At 37.7% G+C, this 24513-nt stretch overlaps 1 protein-coding gene across 4 annotated transcripts in view; it reads right to left on the bottom strand.

The window, feature by feature from the left end:
• Positions 1–24513, bottom strand: part of LOC124802954 (pyroglutamylated RF-amide peptide receptor-like) — a 523445-nt gene that overhangs the window by 33609 nt on the left and 465323 nt on the right. Inside the window, exons 6-7 of one of the 4 annotated variants that reach the window (XR_007017170.1) lie at positions 22375–22538; positions 19867–20171 (exon numbers count right to left, since the gene is read on the bottom strand). Coding sequence is in view for 2 of the 4 variants with exons in the window: in XM_047264043.1 (XP_047119999.1) it covers positions 19963–20171; positions 22375–22538 (373 nt within the window). In the remaining 2 variants the exon portion in view is untranslated. The remainder of the gene's footprint in view (positions 1–19866; positions 20172–22374; positions 22539–24513) is intronic. The other 3 variants (XR_007017169.1, XM_047264043.1, XM_047264044.1) reach the window with 3 other exon arrangements.

The raw sequence follows: 24513 nt of genomic DNA, 5'->3' as shown, positions 1-24513 counted from the left end.
ACCATTTCATTTCTCAGAATGCATGCTGTTACAGCGTGATTACCTGTAAATACCACATTAATGCAATAAATGCTCAAAGTGATGTCCGTCAACCTCAAAGCATTTGGCAATACGTGTATCGACATTCCTCTCAACAGCGAGTAGTTCACCTTACGTAATGTTTGCACATGCATTGACAATGCGCTGACGCATGTTGTCAGGCATTGTCAGTGGATCACGATAGCAAATATCCTTCTACTTTCCCCACAGAAAGAAATCCGGGGACATCAGATCCGGTGAACATGCGGGCCATGGTATGGTGCTTCGATGACCAATCCACCTGTCATGAAATATGCTCTTCAGTACCGCTTCAACTGCACGCAAGCTATGTGCCAGACATCCATTATGTTGGAAGTACATCGCTATTCTGTCATGCAGTGAAACATCTTGTAGTAACATCAATAGAACATTACGTAGGAAATCAGCATACATTGCACCATTTAGATTGCCATCGATAAAACTGGGCCAATTACCCTTCCTCCCATGATGCCGCACCATACATTAACCCGCCAAGGTCACTGATGTTCCACTTGTTGCAGCCATCATGGACTTTCCATTACCCAATAATGCATATTATGCTGGTGTACGTAACCGCTGTTGGTAAATGACGCTTCGTCCCTAAATAGAACGTGTGCAAAAATTCTGTCATTGTCCCGTAATTTCTCTTGTGCCCAGTGGCAGAACTGTACATGATGTTCAAAGTCATCACCATGCAATTCCTGGTGCATAGAAATATGGTATGGGTGCAATTGATGTTGATGCAGCATTCTCAACATCGACATTTTAGAGATTCCCAATTCTCACGCAATTTGTCTGATACTGATGTGCAGATTAGCCATGACAGCAGCTAAAACACCTACTTGTGCATCATCATTTGTTGCAGGTCATGGTTGATATTTCACATGTGGCTGAACACTTCCTGTTTCCTTAATTAACATAACTATCCGGTGAATGGTCCGGACACTTGGGTGATGTCATCCAGGATACCGAGCAGCATACATAGCACACACCTGTTGGGCATTTTGATCACAATAGCCATACATCAACACAATATCGACCTTTTCCGCAGTTAGTAAACGATCCATTTTAACACGGGTAATGAATCATGAAGCAAATATTGTCTGCACTGTCGGAATTTTACGTGATACCACATACTTATACATTTATTACTATAACAGCACCATACATCACAAAGCAAAAAAGTGGTCCAACTAAAACATTCATGTTTCTTTATGTACTACATGAATATGTAATAAAAAATGGGGGTTCCTATTTTAAAAAACGCAGTTGATATCCGTTTGACCTATGGCAGTGCCATCTAGTGGGCCAACCATAATGCCATCTGGTTCCCCCCTTCAAGCTAGACGAGTTTTGTTATTTGTAGTTTTTTCGTTTGATGTGTATTTCGTGAGATATTTGGCCTGGTCACTATCAATGGACCACTATATATATCCTTTAGGCTTCTCTTAAAATGTTCTCTTAAACAGAATTTCATTGGTTGTTACTGCACATTTTTGTGCCTGGAAAACTTTAGCTTGGCTTTATGAATTACCCCAAAAACTAATCCCATATGATGTTATGGGGTGAAAAGAAGCATAGTATGCCAACTTTTTCATTTTTATATCCCCTACATCTGACAGAATTGCATTGCAAATAGAGATTTGTTTAGACACTTCAGCAGTACTGCAGTATGCCCCTCCCAGTTGAATTTATTATCAAGCTCTAATCCCAAGAATTTAACACTGTCCACTTCTTCTATCTGCTTGTCATCATATGTTAGGCATTTACGTGGGACACCCCTTACAAGTTCTGAACTGCATGTAGTGTGTTTTTTCAAAGTTTAATGACAAAGAATTGGCTAGGAAGCAGTGATTAATGTCCAAAAATCTTTTATTAGCTGATCTTTCTAAGACTAAACTTGATTTGCTATTTATTGCAATGTTTGTGTCATTGGCAAATGAAACAAATGTGGCATCTGCTAATGTTACTCATGAAAGGTCATTGATATACACAAGGAAAAGTAAGGGCCCTAATATGGAACATTGTGGGACTTCACATGTAATTATTTCCCAGTTGGATAATGCCTGATAGCTTAATACATGTCTCTTTCCTAATAATACCCTTTGTTTCCTGCCAGAGATATAAGATTTGAATCATTCTGCAGCATTTCCTGTACACCATAATATTCTAATTTACTTAAAAGGATATTGTGATTTACACAGTCAAATGCCTTTGACAGATCACAAAATATACCAGCTTCCAGCAATTTTTTGTCTAATGAATTAAGTACATTTTCACTGTAAGTGTAGACAGCCTTCTCAATATCAGAACCCTTTACAAATTCGTACTGTGACTTTGACAATTTGTTATTTGTGATAAGATGGCTATAAAGCCTATTGTACATTACCTATTCTAAAATTTTTGAGAATCCTGGAAAAAGTGAAATTGGACAGAAATTTGATGCTTTTTCTTTATCTTCCTTCTTAAACAGTGGCTTAACTTCAGCATATTTCAACCATTCAGGAACTATTCCACTGATAAACAACTGGTTACACACATAGCTTAATATGTTACTTTGTTCAGAATCACATTCTTTAATTAACTTCGTTGACATTTCATCATACCCACTAGATGTTTTCGATTTTAAAGATTTTACGATAGACATTACTTCTGCTGGGGTAGTGAGGGTCAAATTCATATTATGGAAGTTACTTGAAATGTCTAGTCTGAGGTATTCCATGGGAGCATCTACATAACCTGACAACTCCATCTTTTCAGTAACAGTTGAAAAAGGTTTGTTAAAAAGTTCTGCAACACTATACATATATGTCACCAATGTATCATTTACTCTTAATGCTATTTGCCCCTCTTCATGTCTGGTTCTACAGCCCTCCTCCTTCACTGTATCCTATATTGTCTTTATTTTGTTATCTGATATGACTATCTTTTCCTTGTAATATATCTGCTTTGATGTCCATATTACAGTCTTTAATATTTTGCAGTATTTCCTGTAATGTGCTATAGCATCAACATCAGAACTGTTTCAGATTGACAGATACAGTTTTCCTCTTGTTTTACAAGATACCTCTATTCCTTGAGTAATCCATGGCTTCTTTGTAGACTTTGCTCTAACCTTGGTTAGTTTGGGGGGAAAACAGTGTTCAAATAAGGTAAGCACTTTATTAGCTGAAGTATTCTATTTTTCACTCATGCCATGAGCACTGTAAACATCACTCCAGTGAATGTCTCTGAGGAATATCCTAAAATAATCAATTTTTGGCTTATTGATTACCCTCATGAGTTTTTAACAGATTTTATATCCTCCTCAATATTAACATTTAACAGAAGGAACTGCATATCATGGTCTGAGAGGCCATTGACTATTGGTTTTGTAATATTTTTGTTCATTGGACTTTTCTATAAAGATGTTATCAATGGCTGTTTGTGAGCAATTGGCCACCCTAGTTGGGAACTTTGCAGTGGGAATTAAATTGAATGATAGTGCTACTAACTCAAATAAGTTCTTATTGGGAGAGTCTTTAAGGAAATATACATTGAAGTCACCAGCAACCACTGTTTCTTTGTTTTTGGTTGTTAAATGGGGCAGTACCCAGCTTCAAGGTGGTTTATAAACAGATAAAGTCACCTGCAAGTGCTCGATATATACTTAATATTATGAAGGATATTATATGAAATTCTACTTCTGTTACACATGCTTCCATATGCTGTTCTAGGCAAAATTTACGAATGTCTATGTTCTGAACTTTATTATTTAATAAAATTGCAGCCAAATAGCCATATACAGTTACTATGCTTAACATTTTACATTTACATTTTACATTTTTGCATATTCATTTATCAATTTCACCCTTTTACTGCACAGTTCTATGTGATATTGTTCACAGGCTTTGTTACACAGTTTACATACACACGGTGTGGTTGGGTCGTGATAAGTTTTGTTTTTGCAGATTAGATGACGAAAGCTGTGAATAGAAAGTCTAGTTACGACATGTCGCTGTTCGAAGTTTGGTGTTGTCCATGAGCGGTTTCATTGCTTCAGTGCCATAGAACTCCAGCCATATTTTTTCTCGTTTGTCCTCCATGATCTTCAGTTGCTTTCTGGAAGCCCTGGTGTGTGGCATCATATGTCGAAGTCTGATGTCTTCAATTAGGAATGTCTCTCTTGCTAGCAGGTACACTAGTTTGGATCTTGTTGTCTTTGAGAGACCTAGTGCTCTTTTTAGATAAGTCAATTTTACCTTTTCTAGTGTTTCTAGATTTTTTTCTGTCAGGTGGTCCCATATAACCTCTCAACTTTATGACAGTTCCTAATGAACATGGCAACCCCTCCTTTCTCCAGTTCTTCTCTACAAAAGTGAGATGCTAACCTAAATCCTGTAACACTTAAAAGTTCTATACCAGTGGTCACATGATGTTCAGAGAGGCAGATTATGTCAGCTGGGTTAGAGGACTCTAATTCATCTACGCAGATATTCATTAATTTTATTTCTGAGTCCTTGAATATTTTGATGCAATAAAGATAGCTGACATTTCACACTGACTGAGTTAAAATTGGGTAGATTTGAAATTTCTGCTGATTGTTGAAAATTCTTAGCCAACAGCTGTTTATGCTGATGTAGTAAGGTAGAATTACGTTTTTTGGTTTCTTTCTCAAACTGAAGGTTTTTCTCAATCCTAACCTCTCTTAAAACTTGGTTTCTTTCTGTCCTTCACAAGTACCACTCAACTTCTGACATTGTTCGTGCTCCTTATACACCCTTCCAGGCCAACACTAAACATGAACAACACTAATACATTCTGGTAGTGTTTGTAACCGAAACAGAGAACTGCAACTCTAAATCAGTTACATATACACTTATGGTGTGTGTGTGTTCATGAAGAATTTCAGTTACATTCATCAGATGTAGAAAGGCCTAATTTGTTCTTTAACCACAAAAGATACAATGAATGCATGGGCTGACTAATTAATAATTATTTTATAATTAATGAAAATTTAGGAAAACTCTTCACCTATACAAAGAAATAATATCTGTTCAAAAAAATAAAACAATTTTTTGTATGCAGCAAGGCATTCTAGTAATAAGCCACTGTAGCTCTGTATTCATTCCAGCTTCCCAAGTAACTATGTTGTTCAAATTGTTGATATCTCACAAATTTTCTGAGTTTTTATTGTTTGAGTGCAATGTGTTGCAGAGTTCATGGAAAAATTTATCAAAAAACAAAGATGATGTGACTTACCAAACGAAAGTGCTGGCAGGTCGAAAGACATACAAACAAACACAAACATACACACAAAATTCAAGCTTTCGCAACAAACTGTTGCCTCATCAGGAAAAAGGGAAGGAGAGGGAAAGACGAAAGGATGTGGGATTTAAGGGAGAGGGTAAGGAGTCATTCCAATCCCGGGAGCGGAATGACTTACCTTAGGGGGAAAAAAGGACGGGTATACACTCGCACACACACACATATCCATCCACACATATACAGACACCAATGGAAAATTTTACAAATATGTGATTTATGGGAGCATAGATGAAAAATGGCATCTGTCCTGAAAATGTAGAAAACATTTAATGAAAATTTGAACTTACAAGGCAAGCTTTGGACATGATACCCAAATACATGGTATTTTGAATAGTTTTTGCAATACTGCAGTGGCCATGGATCAATTAAAAATGATTCTCAACATGGAAGGCTTTTGACTTTAATTAGCCATGTTGACACTGAGGTGGTCAAGGATCTGTGCATGCTAACCACTGTCTGTCAGAGAACTTGCAGGAAATATTGAAATCTCAATTGGATTATCCTGAAGAGAGTGTTAGCAGAAACTGACAAGAAGAGATCTCAGCAGCTGCAAGAAACTCACAGTTCCGTCATCACAACAATGTACCAGCCCACTTCGTCAATTTGTGAGTGTTTTGTCAAAAATTAAATGAGTGTTCTCCTGCTTCGACCCTACTCTCCAGACCTTGCTCTATATACTTTTCCCTTGTTTTTAAGGTTAAAAATCATTCCTGAAAGGATCAAAATTTTGAGAGCACTGATGACACTAAGAGGAATGAATCATGAGCCCTGATGAATACTTGACGGGAAGCTTTCCAGGACTGCCTGACAAAGTGGAAACACCATTGGACTGAGTGTGTAAATAGATGAGATGACTACTTTGAAAAAGACACAGACTGAAGCTCTACAATTTGAATAAAAATGTTAATTAAAAATCGTTTGGTTACTTTTTGAACAGATAACATGTGTATAGGATATGACAACAGCAGACACTAAGGAAAACTAGCCTCTTAAGAAATGATCAGCTGGCTTAGAAATTATTTGAGCCTTTTTCTGATAATTCTCCATATTGAAGAAGAATGTAGAAAAACAAAAATAAATAAAAAGAAAAAAGAAAAGGCAGTGACAGAACTGCCAAGATCAAGAAGTAAAGGGATACTACGGAGCATTTTAGGTATCCGGAATGAAGGACTGAATCAAAATATCATACATACGGAGATATTATACCATGAATGAATAACAGTGAAGAACCATGGTTAAATTAAACTAATTCAGACAATGATGGTTATCAGAATCTAGAAGCAACAAAAAAAATGGAAATCCGACGGACTTGGTGTTGATGACTTAGAATTTTGTGAGTGTAAAGAAGCAGTAAAGAAAAAGGAAATACAATAATTTCCTGGTATACAAATAATGAGCACTGATATATTAAAAAAGCGCCACTGTAAAAGAAGAATATAGTTTTCTGAATTCTGTGAATGAGCGCTGTGCGTGATGTACAGTCTCAAAAGAATGGGCTGCACCTCTGATTATTCACATCTTTAAGACAGATGACGGAAATATAGTAATTATGGAAGAATAATCTTCATAAATATGGGATGTAAATAATATGCCAAAATGATAACAGTGAAGTTATTATAGAAAAGATGATTGTAGAAAAACAGAAGAATTTTAGGAAAGTAAAACTCTGTATGGATAACACTTTTGTTAATAAATAAATGTGTACTTTGTCCCTAGATTATCCAAAAAGTTATGTCAGTATGAAGAAGGGTGAATGATGCAAAACAGAGAAAGTAAGTGTTATTCACTGAATCTAATTAAGGTGTTGGAACTTATGTCTTGATGACTATGTTAGGATATTGAAGAATAAACTTCTAAATTTTTCCACAGAATTGACACAAGAAATTTTACTTTTCCCTTTCATGTCAGATCATCAAGCTGTTATGAGACCAGATGATAATTTTCTATTGGGGATTTTATTAATGATGTAAGATGATACAAGAATATAATCCTAAAATCTTCATAATTAAATGTACAATAATGACCTTCATAGAATTCTCAGAGAATAGTGCAAGCTAATGTTTGGAACCAATACACCTGACCAAGTTATTCAGTTCAGTTCACTCAGTGTTCATAAAAATCCTGTCATAAGGAAGAGGCTTAATAAAGTTACAAATAACAACCAAATATATTGTAGCAGTGCAATAAATTAATGCTATAAGATCTTGCTTTAGGAGCAGCATCAGTTTTTGCATATTCTTACTTAAAGTCTGCTGTACTTCACATGGTCTACAAATTCTGCTACTGAATAGAAACAGTGATCTAATAAGAATGCCGTTGTGGGGATTTGTAAGACAGTTTAAATGAGAAAATAACTTTTATTTTATGTGGCAGACAATTGTATATTTTTATAGCACTGCTTGTTCTGGAGGTTTTAAAGGCTGATGTCCTTAATCACTGGACATGGAGTCTGTTTTTTTGCCTGCGTCAGATCCATGAGATTTTTTATGTGTCTCTTTTAAATTCTTTCTCACATGTTTCTAGTAAAAGCATCTAAGATATTGGGAGGACCAAATACTTTTGAAAGAGGGGCCTGCAGGTATCTGTTTATCATGCATGTTTCAGTGCTCTTATAGCTCCTTTTTGGGTCAAGAAGATGAATGACCTGGCAGTTGTGCTACCCCAGAATATAATCCCATACTGCAGAATGCTGTGGAACTGAGCAAACTATACATTTCATTGTGAAGTCTGCTTTGTTTGCAAGTAAACACAGGATATAGCACACGTTCTTCAGCGTGACATTGTCTTGTTACATTTGTGTCTGCCATTTAAAATCAAGTTGAAGCAATAGCCTAAAAAAATTGTTTCCGATGAGAGTGTAATTCTGCTGGAGTTTATTGTCATAGGGGTGTTGGAGGCTTCCCCCTTTAAATAAAAGTTTAGAAAAGTTGTTTTTAATGTATGTATTGGATCACCCTGTATTAGCTTTTTTCCTTCAAACAAGTCACTTAGCTGGTCTGTAGCTTTATTTATGTTTGCTTGTAGTTGTCTTGGGGTTTTCTCTGTAGTGCAAACACTGTATGTATTTGTGATTCAATCTTGTACGGAAGGAAATGAATAGCCCCAAGAATGGATCCTTGAGGGACTCTACAATTTATTAGTCATACATCTGAAAAATATGTTCTAGTGTTTCATGTAGCTTATGTGTTATTACTACTATCTCTTTCTAATTTGTTAAGTGTGAAGAGAACCATTTTAATGTGGTGCCTCTAATCCAACAAGATTTTGTGATCCAAGGGGTCAAAAACTTTTCTTGAATCTAAGAAAATGTTTGTTTTTTGTCCATTGCTTCTCGAGTGTTTTGTAAAAAATTACGGATGGCACTAGTCCTGTAGGGATAGATTTATTTTTCCAGAACCCATGCTGGGCATATGTGAGGATTTTGTTCTTCTCCAGAAATTTCATTAATCTCTTATACACAATTCTTTCAGTGATTTTGTCAAAACTTGATAAGAGACTGTCCTATACTTTTCCATATTTGCTATGTCACCATTTTCTATGAATAGGGATCACTTTGGCAATTAAAAAACAGTCATGTGATGTTTGTGTCAAAAAGGATAAATTTATTATATCTGCAAGGGGTGATGCAATACTTAGAAAATATTCCTTTATGTGTTTACAGGCAGAATCAGACATCGAAAGCTGATTCTGTTAGTCTACTAATAAATTGCACACTTGTGCAGAATAAATATTTTTGTTTTAATTGATTCAGCGGTGGGCTCTTGGCGAAATATTGTATATTCTGCATACTAAACAAAACACCATTTTGCCTTGCGTCATAAAATTTTATCGTTGTTGTGTGACCTACATTGTGAGTTGTAAGCCCATTTTCAAGTTCATGACTGATTCCAAAAATGATAAACAAATTCAGCTTCTTAACCTACTGATTCTGAACTTGAACTATGGAAGTTTTCTCTATTGACTATTTTTAGATAGATGCAATTGTATTGTACAACCATACAACATTAATTAAGACAACATTTTCTCTAACTGTGGACAAACATACAATGGAGTAGAACTATGTGTACAGGAATGGGTATTTGTGTTATCAGGTATTTATAAATTAAGGCACCAAGGTTCCCCTCCTCTGTACCAGTTGGAGCATTATTTAAATGGGGTGACTAATTGAACTGAGTCTGGTCATTCAGAAGTAAATGTGGGGATAAACACATTTCACCAGACTCACTTCAGTTATTCATGCCTTCCAGATAATGTTGCACCTTTTTCATGGGAGGGGCTCTTGCTGCCTTTGTTAATAAATAGGCATTAACACAAATAGCCATTCCTGTACACGTAGCTCTACTCCCCTCTTTGTTTATTCACAGAGTAAACCAGTAACACCTAACTCCCAACTCTTCCTCATATGCCTGGTTATTTGACAAACAATTAATGTGTTAAATATTTGATGTTAAAGTATGTTTGGGAGAATAAGTTAAGGAAAGGTTCAAAATTATGTTTCAAGTTTGTTGCTAAATGCTCTCACTATGAAATGCTGGATGTGTGTACTCTGGGTAATTTTCTGTCTGTATTAAGCAAAAGATTTTTTTTCATGCATCTTAGTTTTTATAACAGTATTGGAGAAGGAAAGTTGCTACTCACAATATATGGTGAGAAGCAACTTTCGTTCTTTAATATTGTTACATTCCATCCTGGATTTTCTTTAGATTTTATAACATCGTACCTCCTGGGGAGGGGTGTGGGGGTGGGTGGGTGTGTGTGGGGGGGGGGGGCGCTTCATGATGTACAATGGTATAATTTTGCAAGTACAGTCAGTAAGATATATAGATAATGTCTGAAAATAGTGCTGTGAATAGAGTTAATAGTAAAGAAGCAATAAATGAAACACCATTCCTGATGTTGAAGTTTTACTACTTGAACAGCAAAACTATAGTAAGTGATAAAGCTTTTTCCTTTCATCATTTTGTAGGGTGTGTCATGTTTTTTAAAAGTTTGAAATGATGTGTAAAGTATGTTGGAACTCACTAAGTGCTCTCATTCTCAAATGCTCGATGAATGTAATCTGGTTAATTTGCGTGCTGTGAGTTACAATGCCTCACAACTATACACAGTTTTTAACTGTAATACTTTCTTACTGTATTAAACATTTAACATAATATTGTACTTCTTCATAGTATATATGGTATTATTTCAAATTTTTAAACTCAGTCAGTAACTACATAAGATAGTGCAAATAAAATTTTTGTTGCCTCTAGAAGCAACCTGCAACTTGGACCATACACCTTAGGTTTGCAGGAGAGCTTCTGTGAAGTTTGGAAAGTAGGAGACAAGGTACTGGTGGAAGTAAAGCTGTGAGGACAGGGTGTGAATCATGCTTGGGTAGCTCAGATGGTAGAGTACTTGCCCACGAAAGGCAAAGATCTCGAGTTCAAGTCTTGGTCCGACACATAGTCTTCATCTGCCAGGAAGTTTCAGCTTGTTGACTGTCTTGCCTACGTAGAATGCCGCACAGTGGTTGCAGCTTTATTTGTAAATCACATGATTGGTTTCACAGGTAGCCCTACCTTTGATGGGATGGGTGATGTTAGTGACTAGACTGGAGTAGGCGGTGGTGGGAGGATGTTTGGGACAGGTCTTGCATATAGGTCTATTAAAGCAATATGAGCCATGAGGTAAGGGATTGGGAGCAGGGGTTGTGTAAGAATGGATGAGTATATTCTGTAGTTTTGGTGGACGGTGGAATACCACTGGAGGAGGAGTGGGATGGATAGTGGGTAGGACATTTCTCATTTCAGGGCACAACAAGAGGTAATTGAAACCCTGGTGGAGAATGTAATTCAGTTGCTCCAGCCCTGAGTGGTACTGAGTTACAAGGGGAATGCTCCTCTGTGGTCAGATGGTGGCACTCCAGGAGGTGATGGGAGACTGGAAAGATAAGGCATGGGAGATTTGTTTTTCTACAAGATTGGGAGGCTAATTATGGTCAGTAAATGCTTCAGTGAGACCCTGAGTATATTTCAAGAGGGACTGCTCGTCACTACAGATGTGACTACCATGGGTGCCTAGGTTGTACAGAAGGGACTTCTTGGTATGGAACATGTGGCAGCTGTTGAAGTGGTGAAATTGCTTGTGGTTAGTAGGTTTGATATGAATGGAGGTATGATGCAGCCATCTTTGAGGTGGAGGTCAACATCTAGGAAGGTAGCTTGTTGGGTTGAGTAGGACCAGGTGAAGCAAATGGGGGAGAAGTCGTTGAGGTTCTAGAGGAATATGGAAAGGGTGTTTTCACCTTCGATCCAGCTAGCAATGATATCACAATGAATCTGAACCAAGTGAGGGGTTTAGGATTATGGGTTTCTAGGAAGGCCCATGAATAGGTTGGCGTAGGCTGGTACCATGTGTGTACCCATAGCCATGCCCTTGATTTGTTTGTGGGTAATGCCTTCAAAGGAGAAGTAATTAAGGGTGAGGATATAGTTCCTCATCACGACTAGGAAAGAGATTGTTGGTATGGAATCCGTTGGGTGTGGGGAAATGTAGTGTTCAATAGTGGTAAGGCCATGGTATTAGGAATGTTATTGTAAAGGGAGGTGGCATCAATAGTGATGAGCAGGGCACCTTGTGGTAAAGGGACAGGAAATGTGGAGAGTTGATGGAGGAAATCGATGCTGTCTTTTAAATAGGAGGGTAGGTTCTGGGTAATAGGTTGAAGGTGTTGGTCAGTGAGAGCAGAGATTCTCTCAGTGGGGGCACAGAAACCAGCCACAATGGTGTGTCCTGGGTGGTTAGGTTTATAGACTTTAGGAAGCATGTAGAAGGCAGGAGTGCAGGGAATGGTAGGGGTGAGTAGAGAGATGCACTCCAGGGAGAGGTTCTGGGATGGGTGTAAGGATCTGAGGAGTGACTGGAGATTCTGTGGGATTACTGGAATGAGATCACTGTTTCAAGGTTTGTAGGTGGAAGTATCTGACAGCTGGTGGAGTCTTTCTGCCTGGTAATCCTTAGGATTCAAAATAACAGTGTTGGAGCCTTTGTTTGCAGGTATGATTGTACGTTTAGGATCAGTTTTTAGGTGGTGGACTGCAGTTCTCTCTGTGGATGTAATGTTAGTATGCATGTTGAGGGATTTGGGGAATGATGGTGAGGAAAGGTTCAAGGTTCAGATATTCTGGAAAGTTAATGGGGTGGTTTGGGGGCAATGAGGGTGGATCATGGTTGGATGCAGGTCTGAACTGAGTTGGCAAGGTTCAGTATTGGTCTTTGGTTGAGTCTGATTGGTAGGGTTGGTGGAGAAAAAGTATTTACACAGTAGGGACAGTGAAAAGGAGAGAAGATCTTTAACAAGTCCTGCAGGATTGAATTTGGGAGCAGGGAGAAAGGTGGGGCCTTTGGAAAGGACTGATATTTCTGTGAGGCTAAGGCTTCTGAAGGAAAGGTTCATGACTTTGTTGTGAGTCTATTTAGGTTCCGGATTCTGTGTTGCGGTGGGAGGGAGTTTTGAAGGGTGGGGTAAGTGTAGTATGTCTGTGAGACAGAGTTTGTGAGCTATGATGGGCATGGGGGAGGTTTGGAAGTTGTTGTAGAGGTGGTGGACAATTTTTTTTTTTTTCAGCGAATCTGTAGTTCTGTACTGACAGGTTACTCTGTATCTGCAATATATGATCTGAAGATGGGCAGCCAGCCTGAAACCGGTTATTGAAAAAAAAAAAATTGCGATCAAAGACTGAAAAGCCATATTTTTATTCAGTATGGAGAGCATTTTTAGGTAGCGTTGTGCATGTTCCTTAAGTTCCTGCATGACAAGAGTTTCGATGTGTGTTATGGGTTCAGGAATTTTGGATTGCATAGGAGGTGAATTTTGCGGATGGAGGAAGGTACTACAAGGAGGTTTGGGCTTGGTTGATATGGTTTAGCAGGACTGTGTTGATGAGGTCTAAGGACTGGCAGAATTGGAACAGGTAGACCTCATTGTGAAAGGAGGGGTGGCAGCCAGACATGGGTAATTGGGTGGTAAGGACATTAGGGTGGATTCCATGAGCCAAGCAACAATGCAGGAACAGTATGTCGGACTGCAGTCTGGCTAGGGATAAGGAAACTGCATTCACCTAGATGGAAGGAGTAAGGTTCCATGTTGGTGGAAAAAAAGTGAAGAATTACGTAAATAATGTAGAATTACGTCTGAAAAATTTCGCAAAAATACACCCAAACATGTGTGAAAATACACAAAAAGGATGAAATAGATGCAAAAGGGGGAAACACGATGAAATCTGAGAGAACCAACGATAGCAAAAGGCCAAAACTCACTAAAATTTGCGAGAAGTCACAAGAATCAACGTAAAGAATAACTGATAAAAAGGATATTACTGTGGGTAGCAGGTCTGAGGGTGGATAAGTGTGAAGAAGAGGGACAGCAGACATGACTGGGTGAGGTGGAATTAGTGGGTGCAAACTGAGATAGAATGGAGAAGGTGTGGGGGGTGGGGAGGGGTTCGTAGGATGATATACAAGATCATGTGGCACTGGAAAGGTGCAGAAGCTAACACGCAAAAATATAGGAAATGACTCCAGGAGAGTAATCAACATAGACCTCCTGAACCATATCAACCAAGCCCAAACCTGCTTGCAGTATCTTCTCTCCATCTGCAAAATTCTCCTGCTATGCAATCCCAAATTCCTGGAGCCCATAACACAAGTTGAACACTGGCCCTGCAGGAACTTGACCAACATGCACAACTCTACCTCAAAAAGCTCTCCATCCTGCTCACTTCCTATTCCTGCCTTGGAGTACCACTGTCCACCACCTCTACAACAACTTCCAAACCAGACCCGTATCCCCTCAAAGCTGACAAACCCTGTCTCACAGACCTACTACATTTATCCCATCCTCCAAAAGTCCCTCCCACTACCACACAGAACCCAGAACCTAAACAGACCCACTACACAATCATGAACCTATGCTCCAGAAGCCTTAACCCCACAGAAATATCAGTCTTTTCCAAAGGCCCCACCTTTCTCCCTGCTCCCAAATTCACTCTTGCAGGACTTATTAAAGACCTTCTCTCCTTATACTGGTTCCTACGGTGGAAACACTTTTTCTCCACCAACTCTACCAATAAGACTCAACCAAAGACCAATGATGAACTTTGCCTAACTCATTTCAGTACTGCATTCAACTGTGAAGCCCCCCACTGTCCCCAAACCATCCCCTGTAAACTTTACAGCATTTCTTAACCTTGAACCTTTACTCACCATCATTCCCCAAATCCCTCAACATGCAAACTAATTTTACATTCACAGAAAGAACTGCAGTCCATCATCTAAAAACTGATCCCAACCTTATAATCCTACCTGCAGACAAAGGCTCCACCACTGTTGTTTTGAACCCCAAGGATTACCTGGCAGAAGGATCCCACCAGCTGTCAGATACTTCCACCCTCAAATCTTGACACAGTGATCCCATTACAGTAATCCTGCAGGATCTCCAGTTACTCCTCAGATCCTTACGCCCATCCCAGAACCTCTCCCTGGAGTCCAACTCTCTACTCAACCCTACCATTCCCTGCACTCCTACCTTCTACATGCTTCCTAGAGTCTATAAACCTAACCACCCACGACACCCCATTGTGGCTGGTTACTGTGCCCCCACTGAGAGAATCTCTGCTCTCACTGACTAACACCTTCAACCTATTACCCAGAACCTACCCTCCTACATAAAATACATCATCAATTTCCTCCATCAACTCTCCACAGTTCCTGTCCCTTTACCACAAGGTGCCCTGCTCATCACTATTGATGCCACCTCCCTTTACAATAACATTCCTAATACCATGGCCTTACCACTATTGAACACTACATTTCCCCATATCCAACAGATTCCATACCAACAATCTCTTTCCTAGTCGTGATGAGGAACTATATCCTCACCCATAATTACTTCTCCTTTGAAGGCATTACCCACAAACAAATCAAGGGCATGGCTATGGGTCCACATATGGCACCTGCCTATGCCAACCTATTCATGGGCCTTCCTAGAAACCCATAATCCTAAACCCCTCACTTGGTTCAGATTCATTGATGATACCCTTGCTAGCTGGATCGAAGGTGAGGACACCCTTTCACATCGTGCCCATTGGCCAAACATGCAGTTTGAACATCCTAATGAATATCATTCAGAAGTTCTGATGATTTAATTTCATATAGTTCAATAATAGTCACCCTGTATGATGGTGATCAGTATGACAATTTACCTCATTATTATTTTTTTCAGAATTAATTTGCCTATTTTTATGAATAAAAGTCACAACTTCAGATTTTCAGCCTTCTCAGTATGTCATAGTATTTCATCCCTATTCAATTTTCAATATAAAATTTCTGCAAGCTAGAACATTGAGCATGTTTATAAGATTCCAGACTTGTTGAGTCTATGTTATCACCAAAACTTGAAGACAGGAACTATAAAAAAAATAACAATAACTATGCATCTAAGTACTTGCAGCAAAACTAAAATGGATGAATACTCAGAGTTTTATTTAATTTAATGTATGTTCCATTATTAAGCACACTCTAAGACAAAAAAAGTTATGGACCACAAAGAAATTATCTCAATGGGATGGAAATCAGTAGATGTGATGTACATTTAGAGACAAACAAATGATTAAGCCACAAAGGAATTACAGACATTAGCTGTGAGCAGGCATTTATTGAAATCAATGGGGAAACAATTCGCTACAATTTCAGAAAAAATTTGATGATTTATTTGAGGGAAAGAGCTTCACAATTTGACCACATCAATAATGTGTTAGCCAACCTCTGGTTCTTATGCATGCAGTTATGCAGATTGGCATTGATTGAGAGGCTTGTTGGATGTCTTCCTGAGGGATATTGTGCAAAATTCTGCCCACTTTGTGCATTAGATCATCAAAATCCCAAGGTGGCTAGAGGGCTCTGCCTGTAATGCTCAAAATGTTGTCAACTGTGGAGAGATCTGGTGACCTTGCTGGCCAATGCAAGGCAGGGTTTGGCAAGCATGAAGACAAGCAGTAGAAACGTTTGGTGTGTGCAGCCGGACATTATTTTGCTTATATCTAAGGTAAGGATGGCATGCCATGGAGGGCAGAAGAGTGGGGCATAAAGTATCATCAACCTACTACTGTGCCGTAACGGTACTGCATACAACAACGAAAGGGTCCCTGCTATGAAATGAAATGGCACCCCTGACCATCACTCCCAGTTTTTGGGCCATATGGCAGCTAACCCTCAAGTTGGTATCCCAGTAGTTACCAGGGAATCTCGAGACACATCTTCACTGGTCATTGGGGCCCGGTTCAAATCTGGACTCATCACTGAAGACAATTCCACTGCAGTCAATGAGATACCAGGTCGAATGTGGCTGACAGTGCTGCAAACATCCTTGTTGGTACAGTGGTCAAGGGTAGTCAGCACAAGGGGTGCCGTCAGCTCAGTCCACTTTCTAAGCCGCCTATTTTTGACCATCGTCCACCCATTCGTGCCAGCATTAGCGAATAGTGGCATTACTCCTGTTCAAATATTGAGTGATTTGTCAGTTACTTCAACTAGCTTCTATGAGCACAACCACATATTCTCTCTGAAATGCTGACTTCTTCGTGTACTGGTCATATGCCTGTCTGCGAGGCACAGTTACTGTCTAACTGAGTATACAGAATAAAATTTGGAAAACACTTTATGCCCTGTTATCAACATGTCCCTAGTTTACTATTTTTGCCAACTGCATTGTAGAATTGTGCTGCAGCATCACATATCCATCCACTGGTCATCAAATCTACAATTTTGCACTTTCCATAGATACCTGTATGAATATCAGTTTGTGACCAACATACATATTTTATCGTGGTGCATTGTATTTTTTTCTTATCAAATCTACAATTTTGCACTTTCCATAGATACCTGTATGAATATCAGTTTGTGACCAACATACATATTTTATCGTGGTGCATTGTATTTTTTTCTTAGAGTGTATTTTGCATAGTTAATATATAAAACAAATGCTACAACCATTAAAATATATGGGGCACATTCTTGTTAATTCAGTGATTAATCTCGTAAGAAAGTTTGAAAGTTGAAAACTTCAGGAGTCAGTATACATTTCACACTTTGTATACAGGAGGCTAGGGAAGGAGTAGATTTGTAAGAAAGTGATTACATAAGGTTAATGAATATCATATTTGTGTTGAGATTATCAAACATTTTTATCTCCAGTCAGCTTATAAATTATTTTACCTCTAGAAAATGAGTAACATATTGACGTTGTTATTCATACCTGCATTGTAGTAACCTAGAAAGAAGAAGGGCTGCTTATTGTGACTACCCTGAAATACTCATATCTTATGATGCAAACAGTGTATCATGCTTGGTGTATTTCTGCTTTTAAAAATGGTTATAACAGCAACAAGTAAGATATTGCGCTTGATTCACTTTGATGTCTGGAAAATATTCCAAGATCCATGATTTCCTTTTCATTTCCTTTAGTATGCACTACATGTATTGCATTTAGTCAGCTCTTCCCCTCTCACACCAAATGTATAATACATCTCTAATTTGTTTATTGGCACTGCATAGCTATCAGATTGCACGTATATTATTCTGTGTGAACAGAAGGCCACACCCCTGGTTTTGGCTCAGTGTATTGGCCTGTTCCACAAGTCAACTGAGCCTGTCAATGTCAAACTCTTAGAGGGCCATAGAATTGTGGCATCAGAAGCATGTTTACATTCTCAAGCCTCATGAAGCATGCTTCAAGTGAAATGCATTCAGAAGTTCTCAAGTGTCTTGAGACAGGCACTAATATTTCCCATACCTAGTGTCACTAGAACAGTGAACTGATGACTGAAACAGTACTTTACTTGATCTGCAAAGTTTTTATAGTCAAAGATGGTCGTATCTCATGGCAAAATAATTTGAGATTAGCATTTGTACAACACAGATTTCTGAATTCAGCTTGCTTCAAGTCAATTTTTTGAGTTAATCTAGGATCAACTGCTTTATTCAATTGCTGTAAGTGTTATGCTGTTTGCTTTGACTGAGTTTTAAAGCTGAAACAATATTCTGTTGTTCACATCTGGCAGGACTGTGCCTGGCTCTTTTTCCATGTATCTGAGTGATCAGTAAACAACACAGTTTTTGATAAGCTATCCAACACCTTTGGTAAATCATTCGTGTATGTCAAGAACAGGTACTGGCCAAGTACCAAGTTTCATGTTTTCTCAATCCAAACTTAGAGTTGTTCCTGTGACACCAGTTATTAATGTAATATTCTACTTTCTGTTGTTAAGGTATGATTTCATCGATGCAAAGGGGACGCCATTAATGCAATAATAGTTCTAGCCTTATTGCCTTACATCATATGGGAGCTTTTGAAGATCTTCACATGATAACACATAACCTTACATGGAATCCTCAATACAGAGACAGAGTATAAAAGGGAATTATTTTTCTTTCTTCTCTGTGGTTGAATAAATCAGAACATCAACAAGTAGTAGTAATTATTGGAATATGGTTTCCATGCTCATTGTGATATTTGCCTCAGGCAACTGGCAGCAATAAAACTCTTTGCAGGAACAGCCTTCCTTTTTCAGAATTTCATATCAGCCAAAATTTGCACCCAGTAGATAATATTTATGAGGCTCATGTAAGAGCTTCCTTTTAAGTTTTACACAAACAATCAAAATATTTTTTGTTACAAATCATTTGATTTTTATCTTTATATTAACCTATAAAATTTATTTGCTTTTGCTTGCATTCAAACCCGTTTTAGAATTTTTTCACTCTGATGTTGGTACAATGGTGTTTGAAGGATTTAACAACCCTCAAAGTTATAAAAATTGATGCCCAAGTATGTTTTGTTTGACATAAGGAAAACAAAAAGAGGTTTTTGGAAGATACATCAGGTGAGTACTGGAAATGAGACTTCAATTCCATTTTTTTCCATCAAATAATGAATTGTTTAATGTGCTGTTCACTTTGGTATTAAGGAAAATGTATGGAGGTTTTCAATTCCATTTGAGTTGTGACAAAAAAATTGTCATATCTACTCAGCATAAATGGTTTGATCCTCTAAAGGAATGGTCACAGCAGGTCCACAGTAACTAAAGAAGTAAATGATCATTGTTGAGATGGAAACAACACACAAAAATGAGGGAAAGTAACCACTCACATGTGGCTGTTTTACATGTGGTATATCAATCAACTGCATGTGACTGATGGTTCCCTTTCTCAGTTTTGCTTAAATGTAATTCATTTGTTAACATTCTCTAGCAATGAAGCAGAAATGCAAGAAATACAAAATCTGCAAATTACTGTAGCTTCAAAAGCACTGACGTATTGGTTTAGCATCTTAATGATCTTCCCTTGTACCAAAGCTAAAATGAGAAATATACATGCAAGAACCTTTGTTAGCTACTACCGACCAAAAGCATCTTTCAAACTAGCACACCACCGTTGCTTACAAAATTCTGATCAGTTTTGCACCTTACTGGTTTGACTGTAGGTATTTTCTTTATCAGGTAGAGCCACTTCATTTTTCATGAGTGCCAAAGAAGGCCACACAGTGATTTTTCTACTTGCCCTCACTCCTCGAGTGACATGGCCAGCAACATCCGGACACATACCGGACAGAAGTGGTCCGTGTCTGCGAGAGTGACATGTGCCTCTTGTTCTTGTAGGAGGATCCTTGAAGCGTCAGTGCACCATAGTTATGCCACCGGCACAAGGCCTTTTTGAAGCTCTCTCGGAAATTTTTTGACATAAAGCCATACACCACAGGGTTGATACAGCTGAAAATAAAAGCAGAAATCTGTGTAGTTAGTGAGTAGTTGTTTATACTTGAGTGCAAGTAATTAACCAATTAACAGTCAAGAGATAGATGCACAATAGATGTACACTGTATACAACCAAAGAGGATGATTGTACAACTATGAGGTTATGAATAAGCACTTGAGAATGGCATATTGCTGAAATCATCTGAGTGTGTGAGATAAATCAGTATTTTCATAATGCAGCCAAGGCGGAAAATAAAACTGCCTTTTAAAAACAATTGTACCTTATGGCTACAGCAGTTTTTGTTATGCTTTGTGCAGATCATTTTATAATGTACAGGAATGGAAAAAAGGACCTAAAGTATGGTTAGCTCCACATTTCCTGAAGTATGAGAATTTTCGGATTGTTAAATTCATAGAAGCATGCTAAGTACAATGTTTAAAGTGTCACTGAGGTATGGCTTACTAGCAATAAAATAAAAATTATCATATTACTCTATCCTTTTATCACTTCTTGGGATAACAATTGCATATTTAAGACTGAAAAAGAAACAAACCGTTTCCTTTGTTTGGGCTTATGCTGAGAGAGTACATTGTAAACAGAATAGTCCTAAGTATAGCCTATAAAGGGAAGAAAACCTATGCCTTGTTGATGAAGTCTTCTCGAGGATCAGCCAAGTGGTGGCCTCATTTTGTCACAAGTTTCAAAGTTTCATACCCATCATCTTCTGGCAAAGTCTTGTTGTCAAAAATGCATGTATGACAAAACTTTCACCTAATCTAAAGGATCAGTTACAGCTGAGCCCATCTCCATTCTTCAGTCTTCGCATGATCCAGTCAACGAACCACAGATGCACCCTCATTTCAACTCCAATAATAATATTCTTCTCCATATAGCACACTCTTGTACTGCAATATTAGTGTCATTTACATCTTCCTTTGTTTTGCATGCAATTGTTGGTCTTATGATCTGTACTCTTACTCCAATTTGAGTGTCCAGACTATACTGGAACATTGTTTTTATGTATTCTTTGTAGGTATAGTGTAATATGTGGTCATTAATTTTTGTCCTGGTATTCAAAAATTCTTGGTAACATAATCTATGACTCTTCTTCCGTTTTGTCTGTAGCACTGTCTACACTTCGCTTATACACATTTATGTAACTTGAATACTTTACTGTTGTGTGTATTTATTCAACGCTATTTTAGTAGGCCTACTACTCAGTATACAAACATCAATTTAAGACTCTTGTATCCTTATACTGGCATTAAATTGGCATAATCCAGCATAATAACCCTTGAATTCCTAATGAAAAAAGTAATAATTCTGTATCCATGTGTATGTAATATCACCACTTACAGCCTGAATGACTTTTGTACTAAAATGTGTCTCCTGTACAGTGTCAACTATTCACATTGCAGTTTATTCAGTGTCAATTTATTTTCTGATATGGTTGTAACTTGCTACACCACTATCATAACATATCTGATACACAACAACTGTGGTGAACACTCTGTATGATATTTCCCATCTAATGTCATTTATATTTATTTATTTATTCATTCATACAGGAATAATCTTACAATGGCGTAGAATTTGCTATCATAATACAATGAACATAATTAGCTCAAAAGTATATGTACACACAGATTATAGCAGCATGTTTTAAAGAGGGTGGGTAGGTAGTTGACCATGGCCTTACTGAAAGAACCATAATAGAATTTGTGTGAACTGCCCCCCCCCCTTTTTTTTCTTTTTTTTTTGAGTAAACCATGGAAAACTTAAATCAGCAGGTCACATCTTACCAACTGCAGTAACTCATGAGTAATGGTTCTGTGCATTGGTATTATCTTTAAGTTTTCAAGGTCTGGTGTTGTACCTAAGGATGGCGTAATAAGTCAAGAATTGGTTCACAATAAATATTAGTGGAGCAAATTGCTGTTCATTTTCCAACATTAAAAACTGTCTGTTCAGGTTATACACCTCATTCAATTTGTACCAATGATCATGCTGTTATTTCTAAGATGTACAAACAAATAATAAATACAGAGAGTTATAGAGTTATGTCTGTATGTACGTGTGTATATATGCCTCTGCTGCCAGTATCAGTTTCAATGAAAATCTTGTTGAATGATAATCTGTGTAATACTTTACCTATCGACCGAAATTTACAGAGTAGTGGTTTGAGCAGATTATAAGTGATACATGGAAAATATATACCTGTTGCAGTAAGCCATGAGCAAGAAGGCTGTGCTCATGTCTTTGTACACCATTCCATGTTTCTGCCAAGGTATAACACCATAAGCTGTCAGCACATTGTCAATTAGTGATGGCCCCCAGGAGATGACAAAGAGAATGACAATTGCCACCAGCATCTTGATTAGCTGTGTAAAAAGAAATTTGTAGCAGTTGCAGTCCATGTTTCAATATATGCAACAAATGTCTTAACTGAAATGAAAGAAAAATTGTGTTTACTTGCCTACTATAACATCAGCATTTAAAAAAGCACCATATTTGTCTCATTATATAGCACAAACATAAGATACACATGTATGTCCTCAGAGGCAACTACTAGTACTAAATCACTATCAGCACAGTCAGATGCAGTTTTCATATACTTTGGTCAGATTACTTATCCTGTCACTTGCCTACAGCTGTCTATTAAATGAACCTCCCATTTCTATAAAGCAATGAAGCTGAGAGAAAAAGCAAGACTAGGATTTAAAATCCCATTGAAATCAAGGTCATTAGAGACAGAGCACAGACTTGAAATATTTCAAGAATGTGGAAGGAATTTGGCAGAGTCCTTTCAAAGAAAACATCATGGAATTTGCCTGGAGCCAATTATGGAAATCACAGAAAACCTGAACTTGGACGGCTGGATGTAGAGTTGAATCAATGTCCTCCCAAATGTGAGTCCAGTACGTCAACCACTGCATCGCCTCACTCAGTCTGAGAAACGAATTGTTGGAGAAAGAAAGAAAGTAAATTGATGTGGAAAGACAGAAGGAAAATGTATACAGTTGGGATTTAACCCCTCCCCTCTCACCCACCAATTAACTGCAAAATACATTAATAGCACACCCCTTAATGAGTAAAATCTTTAAAAATACGAATTGATTGAGAAATAATGAGCTTTTAATCAAATAAATATAAAATCTCTTCATCCATCTTCCAAAGTACTGTTACTAGGAAGCACCATAGATATTCTTACTTTATGAGTCTTACACAGCAACCCTGTGGACTCCCAGTTGTTGGCACTTTATTCTGAAAGAGTTCCAGCTGTCAACTCACTTATTTTTCCATTGAGCAATTACTGCACCTATTTATTTAGTGAAGCTGTAACCTTCCTGTAACATTTACTATTATTAATCATCAAAGTTTAGAGATCAGACTGATTGATATGTCATATTTGACTCTAACAATGAACATGTACTGTAAAGAAATACAACTCCAGTTAAATTTTCAAACAAAAGTATGTACTGCTGCAATTATAAACCTGGAAAGGAGTAAGAAGATTTACAGTGTTATGTTTCAACATTTTTCAAATTACTTTGATAACATTAGTTAGTTTATCATATCAGGTCAGACACTTATTTAAGTGACCCCTAGACATTCAATATAATTACTCAATATTTCTGATTGTACAATAATATTGAACACATGTTGGTTACGTTGAGAGGTTATCCAATAAAGTTGAACAAGCAAAAAAATTATGAAATATATTGTGCATTGTGCAACTATGGAAATATTGTGCCATCTGTGGGCAGTATTGACAACTGCTCACATGCTTCAGTTTTTTTCCCCACAGATTTTATCTTCTCTACTTTCACCCCCATGTTTTTCTATTCGAATGACTCTAAAATGATAGGAAAGATTGTTCATATTAGAATGCATCAATATTACTAATTATCTTTGACATTATGGGATGTTAGGACAGATAAACATAAAAGCTAGAAAATTAAAATTGATTCATTTGGGTTACTGCTCACAAAATACAGGCAGAGATACACTTCAACTAAAAGGGAAGACAAAAAAATTATTCCTTAAGGCCAAACATAAGAGTAATTATATTCAGTAATATATCAGATACTGGACCTTCAGAAGTGTAAAAACCTGTTTATCATTTATGTCCTTCAAGTTCAGTTTTTTGAATAAACAATTATTTAAAAAATTGAAAACTGTGTGCATATTTGATGCTCCACATACCAGTTTTTTTATCCGCTTTTACTCCTTCTGCCTGAAAGAAACTAGAGCAGTTTCCACAGCTTCAGTGTCTTGATCATCCAGAATTTCGAACCAGGCTAAATATTACATATTCTTATTGATGCGCATAGGGAGAAATTCGGTAACGTAGTG

The sequence above is a fragment of the Schistocerca piceifrons genome, chromosome 6 (assembly GCF_021461385.2).
Source record: "Schistocerca piceifrons isolate TAMUIC-IGC-003096 chromosome 6, iqSchPice1.1, whole genome shotgun sequence".
In the NCBI taxonomy this organism is placed as follows: Eukaryota; Metazoa; Arthropoda; class Insecta; order Orthoptera; family Acrididae; genus Schistocerca; species Schistocerca piceifrons.
This window is presented reverse-complemented; position numbering and strand designations above follow the sequence as displayed.